This window comes from Sapajus apella, unplaced genomic scaffold (genome assembly GCF_009761245.1).
Source record: "Sapajus apella isolate SASKATOON/1434 unplaced genomic scaffold, GSC_monkey_1.0 scaffold119, whole genome shotgun sequence".
NCBI lineage: Eukaryota > Metazoa > Chordata > Mammalia > Primates > Cebidae > Sapajus > Sapajus apella.
The window spans coordinates 2117887-2130078 of record NW_022437059.1 but is presented as its reverse complement, the minus strand read 5'-3'; the positions used below and the strand labels follow the sequence as shown (position 1 = coordinate 2130078).

Below are 12192 nucleotides of genomic sequence, written 5' to 3'. Positions count from 1 at the left end.
ACAAGCGTAGCGGTGGCTCCAACTCCTGCCCGGCCAATCATCCTCTGACTCCCTGGCTCCTCCTCCTTGTTCTGTGGTGTATCTGGTTCCAATGCCAGATGGGGGCAGGTGTGGGGATGGGGATGGGGAGCAGCTTGAAAAGTAGAGAAAGGTGGAGAGAAACGAATAAAGAGCTGCTGCTCAGGGCCTCCTGGTCTTCTCGGGGCCCCTCTAAGGCCACATGTTGCTGCCACACCCAGGAGGAAGATCCTGGATGAGCAGAGCCCCGAGGAGACGCCATGCTCAGGTGCATGCCCAGGTGTGTGAACAAAGGGGAAGGCATCAGCTTCCTCTGCCCTGGTAATGCCCCCTTCCCCTTTGTTCACACAAAGACTACCTATCTGTCACCTCTGCCAGTGGTCCACCTTTCTCTAGAATTTTCCAAACTCTTTGCCCAGCCTCCATGAGCTCATCCCAGCCCTTCAGCTCTGGGACAAATGACAATAAAGCTGTTAAGGTGCCTGCTGAGCCAGCTGTTAGAGGGCGTGAGTCCATGTGTGCATGTGTGTAAGAGCAAGTTTTTATGATGTGTATACAATATGCTCATGTGCCTTCCTACACTCTTGTGCCCCTGAGTCTGTGATCAAACAAGGCCTCAGTTTCCTTGTTTATTAAACTTCAAAGATAACATGGACACCTACTCCCCAGAGTTGTTATTGCAGAGGCAAAGCAAAATGCAGAAGGTGCAGCCAACTGTAAATGGTGGTGGGATCAACAATAGTCATTTCTACCATGCACTGAACGTTCATCTTGTGCCAGCCGAGGCGCCTCCTGTATGTGACTTCATTTAATCCCTACCACAAAGTATATTCATTAATCCTTTCATGGTAAATATCATTAACCCCAATTTACAGATAAGGAACGGAGGCTGGAAGAGGATAAGCAGATGTGCTCAGAGACAGGACAGTGAGTTAGAGGGCAGAGCTGGAACGCGGACCAGGCTCGCCTGACCCAGGAGCCATGCTCATCACTGTGGTTTTGGAGGTCTGTGTATCTATGTTGTGTCTGCATCTGTGGGGGAATGGGAGGCATCCCTTCAAAGTCCTACCTTAAGGAAGAATAACAGAGGCCATTCTGTGAAGAAGGCTGGTCTGGGGAGCTGGGGGGCCACTAAGGAGCATGGCTGGGGAGGAGGGGAGTCTGTGAGGCTGACGGCAATGCAGGGAGGCTGGTACCAGGCACTGGGCACGGCCCGCTCCTCATTTCTGCCCTGCCTGGTCTCTGGTCCCCCAGTTGCCGTAAGCAAAGGCTGTAGGTAAGCAGGTATGCAGGAAGGGGTGCAGGAAGTGTCATGTCTTCTTGTTGCAGTATTTCAGAATTTAAGAGAAAAGACAAGGAGAGGAGAGAGTGAGGGGAGAAGAGCAGCTGGACTAACCATCTCTGTCTCCCTCTCAGCTTAAAGTTACTCCTGGGGCTCTCCCTGTTCTCTCATCCATCCAAATCACCCAGGCAGGCCAGCAAGGACCATACCTTCAATACCCAGCATGCCCTTGAAACAAGTCAGTGGGCTCCCCTGCTATGTAGTTCTCCCTCACTGGCTTGCTAGGTTTTAAACAAGGCCCTCTTCCATCTAGGGTTCCCACTGATATTGTCCTTTACCAGGTTCCTCCTTGATTGAACCAAGCCACTGGGTGCCATTGTAAGACATTGCTACAGCAACACGTAGTGGCTTAGTCGGCCTTTCTTCATTTCTCTGTCTCTGTGATAAGGTAGGAGAGAGAAGAGTATTGAGGCCCACTCATTAGGATGGCAGTTTTCCAGGGCAGCAGTGGCACCTGCCAGGGTCTAAGATAGAGAGCGTTAGGGAAGAAAAAAGAAGGAAGAAGGTCTCCTAAGAGTCTCATGGTTCCTTGGAATGCTTGGTTGAGCATGGGGCTGACACGCTTCAGTGAGGGAAGGAAGATGATGTCTTGGCATTCATGCTCACCCTCTAATTTTTGCTGTCTAACCTCATTCCTGCTCCTTGCTAATTCTGCCCATTTTAGTCCTAGAGAGGAAAAGCAAATCATCCAACAGCCTTGACTCCTGGTCCCTGAGGGCCTTTACATCCAATGAAATCGGCTGTCGGGTCCCTCCAGTCCTCACTGATTCTGACACCTCACTTTCACCCAGACCTTCACAGTTTACAAGTCCCCGTGCAGCAAAGCAGCAGTTGCTAAGAAAAGTCTGGTGTCATCATGCCATGTTACTGATGGGAAAACTCATGCCCAGAGGTTGTCACCTCTTTAGGATCATGATGCCAAAATGGCCAAGGTGCCCAGGTCTCCTAACCACGGGCAGTCTAGGACTCTCTCTTCTCACCACACTCTGAGGACTTGTCATGTTCTCACCTCCCTCCCTGCAAAAGCAAACAAAAACAAAACAGAACAGGCTGGGTGCAGTGACTCACACCTGTGATCCCAGAACTTTGGGAGGCCAAGGTCGGTGGATCACCTGAGGTCAGGAGTTCAAGACCAGCCTGGTCAATGCGGTGAAACCCCGTCTCTCCTAAAAAATACCAAAAGCACCCAAGCATGGTGGCGGGCACCTGTAATCCCTGCCACTCAGGAGGCTGAGGCATAAGAATCGCTTGAACCCGGGAGGTGGAGATTGCAGTGAGCCCAGATTGTGCCACTGCACTCCAGCCTGGGTGACAGAGACTCTGTGTCTCCAAAGAACCAACCAATCAACCAAACAAAGAACAGAAGACCTTCCTTGCGCCCAATCTCCCTCATCTCAGCTCCTCTCTCCTTCCTCCCATCCATCTTGGGGGCTCCCACAAACTCAGTGATTTCAAGTTAGAGGGAAGGAAAAGAAGGGGGGCAAAGCATATCAAATGGAGGCCAAAAAAAGGGACAGTGTCAATGAAACTAGGGAAGAAAGAGTCACAGACGGACAGAGTTCCAGCCAAAGACAGAAAGCACAACACAGTCAGAGGCCCATTGAGACAGCCGTGCTGGAGGGAACGGGAAGACTGGCGGCTTCAGAAGCACCGCAAGAGTGAGGCCTGGAGAGAGGCCGGGGCTGGATGGGCAGGGGGGCGAGGGCTGTGCTGAAGCTGGCCTCGTTCTGGTTCTGTGGCACTGCTGCAGGAGAGAGTCCCCTCATTATGCAAATGGCCTCGGGGGTTACCACAGAGGGACATCTGCTTGGTCCCCCAGTGGGTGGCTGCCTGGACTTCCAAGAGCCAGCAGCCATCCAGACACAGCAGGATCCCAGCCTCCCACCCCCACCCCAGCTCTCGGCCTCCAGGCCCATTCCTTCCAGTCCTATTCCCTTGTTCCTGGAGGAGGCCCCCAGGTGAATCTGAGAGGAGGGGTGAGCGCTGAGGGAGGAAGGGAGGCAGCTGAGGGGAAGAAGGGCTGTGCCAGGCTGGGCTGAGGCGGAGGGGGGCCCAGGGGCCCTTTGATGCAGCTGAGAGGAAAGTAGAAGGGAGACAGAGGTCCCCTCAGCAACAAGCCTGCCAGCCAGGACAGCTGGGGAAGGAGGGCCCAGGTCTCCATGACCCCACACTTCCCTGCTCCGGTGGGGACAGGCTTGTTTCTAAAAGGCAGAAGGCCCTGTCCTTGAGTGGCTCTGCCGGGCCTCACAGCCCACGTCCCACAGCACCCACCTCTCCCGCCTGCCTGCTTTACTTTCTTCTACCTGGACTTGAGCATGAGGGCAGGGATGAGGCCAGCCACGGAGGGGGAGAAGCTGGGAAATCAAAGCGGGAACGGGAAAGTGGGAGAGACCGCCAGGACACAGAGAGACGGGGCCTGGGCGTACTGAAGGGCGCTGGGGTCCTTACTGAGCACGGTGAGTTTGGCCCGCCGGGAGCGCAGGGCGGCCTCCGTTGCCTGGCACTCGTAAGAGGCGTCGTCAGAGAGCTCAGCATCTGTGATCTCCAGGTTGTACTGTCCCGCGTCTGCGGAGCCCACGACCCGGTACCGTGGCCAGGCTGCAGAAACAGGAAGAGTGAGGCCCAGCCTTGAAACAAGGACGCATCTTCAGCCATCCCGTGCCAGTACGCCTTCCTCTGCCCTCTCCCGGGACACCACTGGCAGGTGAGCAGGTGAGGCCCCAGACACACACACCTGACGCCATGATGCCCCGTGGCGAGGCTGGGGGCCGTACAGCCGGAGGAACAGACAGGAGGGCAGCTGAAGCTGGGAGGTGAGCAGGTGAAATCTCTGAGGCTGTTTGCAGACAAATGCCTCTCATAATAATCGGAAAGAAAAAGGCACACAGCAGGGAGCAAAGGACACGGGGAGAGAGAGAGGGAGAGCCGGTGTGTGGGCGCCAGGAAATATAGGGCATCGCGGCACAGACATAAGCTCAGGGGAGCACCTCTGCGGGACTCACAAGGCAGGGGGAAGCCTGAGGCCGGCTCAGGGAAGAAGAATGAGGCAGGGGCCCGCCGGGTCCCTGGAGGAGCCCCTAAACCAGAGTCCTGGTTTCCCGCAGGAAGCAGTGGCTGAGGCAGTGGGTTCTGCCCTCCTCCCTCCAGGCTCCCCCACCCCCTTCTGCTTCCCAGCCCTCCCGTCACGTTCCCACATCTGCTCCTTCCCGTGATCTCCGTCTATCCAGAGGCTATCGATTCTTCTCACTCCATATCTATTGATCTCACTCTCTCTCCCAGTTTCTTTTTCTTTCTATCATCAATAAATCCACCAGACTCATCTCTTTCCCTTATATGGATGGCTCTACACAGACAAATTTTCCCTACCTGTAGTAACACATGGAACTCACAGCACATTATCTCAGCTCCCTCAACAATAATAAGAATAAAAACATATAGCCCACCCCCACACCCATATTTACATCATTACAGTGCTTTACAGCTAAAATGTGTTTTCACAAATATCTGCTCCCATTTGGTTCAAAACTCACAAATGCACTTCTTTTTTTTTTTTTGAGACAGAGTTTCGCCCTTGTTACCCAGGCTGGAGTGCAATGGCGCGATCTCGGCTCACCGCAACCTCCGCCTCCTGGGTTCAGGTCACAAATGCACTTCTAAGGCAGAGAGGCCTGCAACAACTAGGCCTGTTTCACACATTGGTAAACCAAGGCCCAGAGAGGTGAAGTGGCTTTCCTAAGGTCACCCAGCCGGAGCCTGCAGGTGATGGAGGCAGGACTAGAACCCAGGTGTCCACTCTGCTGGGCAGCCTTTCCAAAGGTCTCTTTACTTTCTTTAGAATATAGGTTTCTCCGGTTGGTTTTTTGTGTGTGTTTGACTGACTCATTATGTTTGCTTCAGCACCGGCTACATAGCCAGTGCTTAATAAAGGCTTGTTGAATGAATAAATAAATGAGTGCTCGGGCTGATATTAAAATGAGTTTTTGGCCTCTGAGCAGACATCGCCTGGGCAGCAGGGAGGAGAGGGGCTGGCACCGAGCCAGGCTGGCATGAGACACTTGCGGGACTCAGAAGTTGCCTGCGCCCTCTCCTACCCTTGCTGCAGACTCGGGAGTCTCCCAGCACCGCCTGCTAGACGGCTGTCTGCCTGCAGCGCCCCTCACGGGGTCTGTGTCTGAAGCTCTCTGATGTAAGGGTCTCTTGGTTTCCTGGGCCTCTCCGGCTTCATTCTACCTTCCTCAAGCCAGTCCACGGTGGGAGGAGAGGCAGAGCTGCAGGGTGGGAAAGCCGTAGAGACGGGGCTTGGGAGCAGAGACAGAGGGGAGGCTGGAGCACAGAGGGGGGTGCTGAGGGAACCAGGGGACGGTGAGTCCAGAAATCTATGCTGGAAGTGGGGAACGGGGTGAGAAGATGGGACGGTTCGGGCGTTGGGTAGCCAGGCACTCACCTTTGAGGCCCTGGCCCATGCCCAGGGCCAGCCCGTCCTTGGTCCATTGCACAATTCCAGAGTAGTTGAGCAGCACGCAGGGGAGCACGGCCCGCTGTCCAGCCACCACTGTCTGGTCGGCCGGCTCCTGGCTGAAGCGGGTCTGGGTCCCTGCAAAGCCAAAGCTGGCACTGGGTAAGATGAGTAAGGAGAGGGGCTTCTGTAAGCGGTCCCCGTAACCACACAGAAGGGGGGAGGGAGCCTCCGGCTGGGGACGGGAGCTCTCCGGTCCCTACCCTCCTTCGGTCTCAACCCTTCGTTCCAAGGTGCCACGTCCTCGCCCTTTCTTCCTTCTTCCCTCCAAGGCCCATGGGAATGGGTTTCAGGAGCTGGAGTGCTCAGCAATCACAGAAAATGCGGCACTGTTACATAAAGCCCCTAGAAATGGGTCTAGTCCTCCTCCGTTTACAGGGGAGGACCCTGAGGTTCAAGGAGGAGAGTAACTTACTCAAGGGCAAGTTAATGGCAGAGGTGGGATTAGAACCTGAGCCCCTGCATCCAGGTTCTGGCTGTTCCTCTACTACCCCCGCCCCACCCCACCCCCACATTAATGACTCCTGCTTAGACATGTGTTATGTGAGCTGATGTGAGCCAACGTGAACCAACACACATGTGCAGCTACGCCGGGTACAGTTCCTCCATGAATACCTCACGGTAGATTCTATGGCGCTGGCATGTACACGTGTGTCTAGAAGCTTCCCGGGTGGGAAGTATATCCAAAACAAAGTAGCTCTGAACCCACTTCTTGGCACATGTGCCCTTCTTGGTGTTCATCCTTTGCTCCCAGGTGCAGGGGCGCAGAAGTGTATACACATGAACACACCTGCACACACCCACCCTCCCTCACCGTGGGAGCTGCGAGGCCACGTGACTTTGTTCCACTCTCCCTCCGGCTGTGGGAGCTACACATGGCTGCCCGGCTGGCAGCTCGGCCGGGAGCATTTGATTAGAGAACTGCAGAGTAATTGCCTTTAATTGTGGAGCCTAAATGGAGCAGGGAATTGCATTGCGGGTTTTTCTCCCCCAGCACTCCCACCCACCAGCTCCAACCAGCACTGGTCGGCCCCAGTGGTGGGGCAGGCCTAGGCTCCTTGCAGAGCTCTGTGAGCTATGGGGCTGTGGGGAAAGGAGGAGGGGGGCAAGGGAGTGGCTGGAGGATGGCAAAGGAGAGTTCTGGGGCTTCCTTGCTATGTCCCCAACCTGTCACGCCAGCTAACTGAAATCAGCTCTCCCCAAAAGTGACAGCCGCCTCCTTCTTCTTTCCCTCCCCAGCCCATGAATTTGCAGAGGCTACAATCCCCAAATCTGACCTTTTCCTAACACAGCTTTCTAAAATTCCTCCGACCCATCACCACTCCTGTGTGGAAGCAGACCTAACTCACCCTTCCCCACTCCGGGATCTCCCTCTAAGCCCCCACAGAAGTGGGATCCTAGTCTTGTCTCCTCCCTTCCTTTTGCTTCACCAGCCCCATTTCTCCTTTTCTTCCCAAACCTGCGCTACATTTCCCTCTTCCAGGAAACCCTCCTAGCCCGATTCCTTGGCCCCTTGGGCAAATACAACCAGTCACATCACTCGGCCCTGCTGTCATCATTATGTACAGGGATTCCTCTCTCAAACTATCAGGCCTTATGCCCATGATTTTGCTTGTCACATGGCAGAGGGCAGCAGGTAGGTGAGGGCGTTTGCCCTATGTGTTCCAGGAGAATGGGAACCTCTCCTCTAAGGCAGAGGGCCAAGCTGTCTCCTCCATCTGAATCTCCCTGAACATCCGACATCCATCCACATTGGTTGTCACACACAAAGAAGACTGAAAAAGAGGTGGCTGGGGGCCCAGCGTGGACTGATAACCAGAATGGGATCTGGCATGAGGCAGCCTCTTTACTCTTGATGCAGTGTGCAAATTTAGCTTTTTGGCTCTGCAGGGGCCAGGAAGTTAGAAACAGGGTCCCTCTCCCATGCTCCATGAGTGGCTCGCCAACTCTGCTGACCTGACCTCTCATTCATGTTTTCTAAAGGATAATCCCTTTTGAGAGATTAGGGTGGCAGGTGCTGAGATCCTGGGGGAGGGGCGGGTCAGGTGAGCAGCCAACATTATTAATTCAAGCATTGCCCTCATTATTATTCAAATTTATTCATATCTTTGCGCATTTCTCTAGTGCAGCTCCATGCCGCAAACTCTCCACACTCACGTTTCTCCTTCCCACAGCCCCCGGAGCCCAAGTCAAGGGCTTAAGAGTGGGGCTGCTGGTGAGCCCTGGCTCAGAGGTGGAATTTATATGCATAGCTTTCCTGCATGAAGCCTGGACACCCTGGTCTCTTGCTGAAGTCTCTCAAGGACAGTAAGCAGCTGGCCCTTGTCCACTTGGAATGGAGAGGCAGCTGGAGATGAGCAGCACTTAAAGGAAGAATCAGGAGATGGGGGTCTTGCAGAGAGGTGAGGAGTGGTGTGACCTTGGGCCTGTCAGTTTCTCATCCAGGCCCCCACTTGCTCATCTATACAATGACAAGCCTGGACTAAGGACCGCTAGATCCTTCTGCACTCAAATACTAAGACCATAGGTTTAGGAGACAGACTATGGTTTATATATTGCCTATGTGGCCTCCTCACCCAGTGACCTTGGCCAAGTTACTTGCTAGGCTTCATTTTCCTCCCTGGTAAACTAGGGAATGTTAATGTCTATTTCTGGATGGCTGTCACCGTCAAATGAGATGAGGTGTATGCTATGCTTGGTTTAGTCTCTTGCCTGTACACAGTAAATGGCAGCTGTGATCATTATTTCTCCTGAGCAGTTAGACAATTAGAGGGACAGTGGGAAACCTGAGCAGTAACATGACAAAGAAGGTGGTGTCGGACTTCCTGGGAGTTTTGAAGTTTCCTCTTGATTTAGGCCTGGTTGAAGCAATTCAGTCCAGACACAGGGGGATGGAAGGAAAAACGCTGCAGAGAGTCGGGAATTTAATTTGATGGAAAGGCAACCTAGATCCTGAGCCTACAAAAGCCACAGGCAATGTTTTCTGGTCCCAACACAGCCCCTGCAGTCAACACAGAATCCCAAACAGAGTTCAGATGCCCCTGGGTTATGTCGACCAGGCTTATGACTATGGGGACGCCCCAAGTCTGCCCTCACCAAGTCCTGTTCTCTCTGATCTGTATACACTGAGCCTTTGTCACCTCTTCATGCCCTCGCATAGGCCTTTCCCTGGGGAGGACACTGCTCCCCCTGTTCCCTTGGGATTCAAACAGTCACCTCCTCTGGGAAGTCTCCCGTGACTTTTGTGTATTCCCTCAAGGCCTTCCTACTCACATCTCACTTCTGCTGTAGTGGGGTCCACACTGCACTGGCCACTCTGTCCCTGCTGGGCCCCAGGGGCAACTCCAGGAGTCTGGACCATGTCACTCATCATCAAGCCTATCACCTGGTGCAGGGCCTGCTGCCCGACACACTACAGGTGTTCCGAATATGTCTGTTGACTGAGGGAGTGGGAGTGAGTAAATCCAAGTCCACAGTCCTGCCTGTGAAATCTCCATCCAGAAAAGGAGCCAGTGCATGCCCCTGCCCTGAGGGGAGGTTCACAGACTTCCATAGAGGCAGAGACAGGCTGGGCGGGTAAAGGGGGCAGCACCCTCCTCCCAGCGAGAGGAGGAGCAATGCTGGGGCAGAACTTCCTGGGAAGCTCCCTGAAAACAGAGAACCTGGAGCCAAGGAGGGAAGGGCAAGGGAAACAAGCTCTGGTCGGTTCTGACATATGGTGGTGGTGTGGGAGAGCAGAGGACAAAGCCTAGAAAGTGAGCAGGGAGGTGCAGGGCACGGTGATGAACGCCCGTAATCCCAGCACTTTGGGAGGCAGAGGTGGGTGGATCATGAGATCAGGAGTTCAAGACCAGCCTGGCCAAGATGGTGAAACCCTGTCTCTAATAAAAATACAAAAATCAGCCAAGTGTGGCGGTGGGTGCCTGTAATCCCAACTACTCGGGAGGCTGAGGTAGAGAATTGCTTGAATCTGGGAGTCGGAGGTTGCAGTGAACTGAGATCGCACCACTGTACTCCAGCCTGAGCGACAGAGCGAGACTCTGTCTCAAAAAAGAAAAGAAAAAAGAAAGTGAGCAGTGAGGTGCAGGCCTGGGACAGGGCACAGCTGCTCAGTCAGCAGGAAGGGGAGAGGAGACCCAGTAGCATTACAGTGTAAACGGGGGTGAGGTATTGGTTTGACCTTGAGTGTCAAGAAGTCACCAAGAACCCAGTGCAAGTGGCCTAGGCACACATCTGTGTGCACATTCTACGTCCCAGGCCCTGGTAGCCTGGCCTTCCACCATCCATGCCGCAGAGCCGAGCCTGCCCTGGACTGGGGGTGACATTTCAATCCTGTTCCTACCCCTGCATCCACTTCCAGGAAATAAAACCAGTGCCAAACAGAAACACAAAAAAACTGCTCTATGTGGGGGGATGGGGAGGTGACCTCGGGGTTGGGGGGAGCAGGTGGACGGGGAACCAGGAAGGTCCTGACCGCAGACATAAAGGGAAAACCAGACCAGCCTCCCACTGCCGGGTCAAATCCTGGCAGCTCCAGTCTGGGGCCAGCCAGTGAGAGTCTGCGCGTATGTTTCAAGTGTATTCCCACCTGCTTTGATCTTGCTCCCTCCCTGTCTTCAGACACCATCACAGCTGTGGTGAGCTCTTAAGCAGTCATTGTGAAGACAGGCAGAGAAAAACCGAGCAGCACACGCATGTGCCAGGGCACGCACACTCACACATACTCACATCCATCCACACGGTACCCAGGAGAAGGCTGACAGAGGCACAGATGACGCTGAGAAGTAAGACAAAGACAGACACCCACACAGAGGCAGAGGGAGAGCGCGGAGGGAACGGAGACTAGAGTGAGAAGGGAGGAGGCGAGCTCTGTGGGAAAGAGCCCTGGGTGGAAAAGATGCAGGTCAGACCGCTAGGGATCCAGAGAGAAAAGCACCAGGGGGAGCCAGTGAGACAAAGATACCCACGGAGTAATAGAGACCCAAGGCAAAGCAGGGAGGAAGGAGGCAGAGAGATGGAGACCAGGAGAAAGACAGAGGTGGGGAGTGGGGGCCCTGGTGGCACCCCATCTCCTCCGGTAGTGTTGGACACTCTGTTTTTCTCACCTGGAAAGAGATTAGGAGGAGGCCCAGCCAGGGTTTGCAGGGAGGTGACTAGCCTAGTTAGGAGGAGGCGATCAGAGCCTTGATGGGTGAGGGGAGCACAGAGGGACACTGGGGAGAAGTTAGGAGAGCAATAGGGGATTGGGCGTGCAGCTCTGTGCCTCTTCCCCAGGTGAGGAGAGGTGAGAGGCGACAGAACCCCAATCGCCCACTAGCCTCCCCTCTGCCTCTCTCTCAGACATCCTTCCTTTCAGGTCAGCCCGCAACCTTCACCACCCGCACCCCATAACGCAAAGCTCCTCTAGCCTCAGACTGGGAATCACCCCCTCCCTGTTCTCCTGCTGCATCATTGGGGCCTCTGGTTATAACACTTTATCACAGCCTGCCTTGGATCAAAAATTACCTGTGTGTCTGTTTCTGTCTCCCCACTCTCCTGGGAGCCCCTGGATAACAGAGAGGCTTTGATTTACCCTCCTTGTCCCTTCAACCCCAGCAATGTTCCTTAATAATAAACACTCCCAATTATAAGATGCCAACTATGTGCCAGGCACTGAGGCGGATGCCCTGTAGACATTGTTTCTGTATCATAATCCACCATTATTATCTTCATTTTACAGAAAAGGGAAACAAGGCTCAGGGTGCTTCAGGTACAGCTGTTACATGGCAGAGATGGGACGTGAACTCAGGTATTTTCTGCTACAGAGAAATCCAGGAAGTCTCTCCTAAATAGACTAGATTCATGCCCTCTACTTAGAAGAGAACTATCAGTGACCTGAGTTGTGGCCATCTCCCACTCCTGCTTCCTGCCCTTCAGCTTAGAATCCCATCTTAACTCTGTTTACCCCCGGGATGCTGCAATCCTCAGGTCGGGCTGGCCAGCACCCTACAGCCACACAGGACTTGCCCCACATGCTGCCACAACACAGAAGGCTTGGTGTACAGGTCCCTACATGGAGGGAAGAGTGGTACCCAAGGCTGGAACGCCTGTCAACAGCATCCAGAGAGGTTTCAGTGATTCATGAAGCACCAGCCTTCAGGCCACCAGTGGCCATGAGCAGAAGCAGCCCCTGCTTATAAATGGCCAGTCGCTGTTCTGTGCAGCGGACTGATCACCTACCACTTCTATACACAACAACCCAATGAGGCAGGCACAATAACGATCCTTCATAAGAAAACTAAGGCTCAGGGACATTAAGAAACTTCCGTCTAGTCAC

General features: G+C 54.1%; 1 protein-coding gene across 3 annotated transcripts in view; it reads right to left on the bottom strand.

The window, feature by feature from the left end:
* KIRREL1 (kirre like nephrin family adhesion molecule 1) overlaps window positions 1–12192 on the bottom strand; it is a 108728-nt gene that overhangs the window by 17679 nt on the left and 78857 nt on the right. For 2 of the 3 annotated variants that reach the window (XM_032260738.1, XM_032260737.1), the window contains exons 2-3: window positions 5805–5954; window positions 3809–3958 (exon numbers count right to left, since the gene is read on the bottom strand). In XM_032260738.1, coding sequence (XP_032116629.1) covers window positions 3809–3958; window positions 5805–5954 — 300 coding nt within the window. Of the gene's footprint in view, window positions 1–3808; window positions 3959–5804; window positions 5969–12192 lie in introns of all 3 variants that reach the window. The other variant, XM_032260739.1, reaches the window with a different exon arrangement.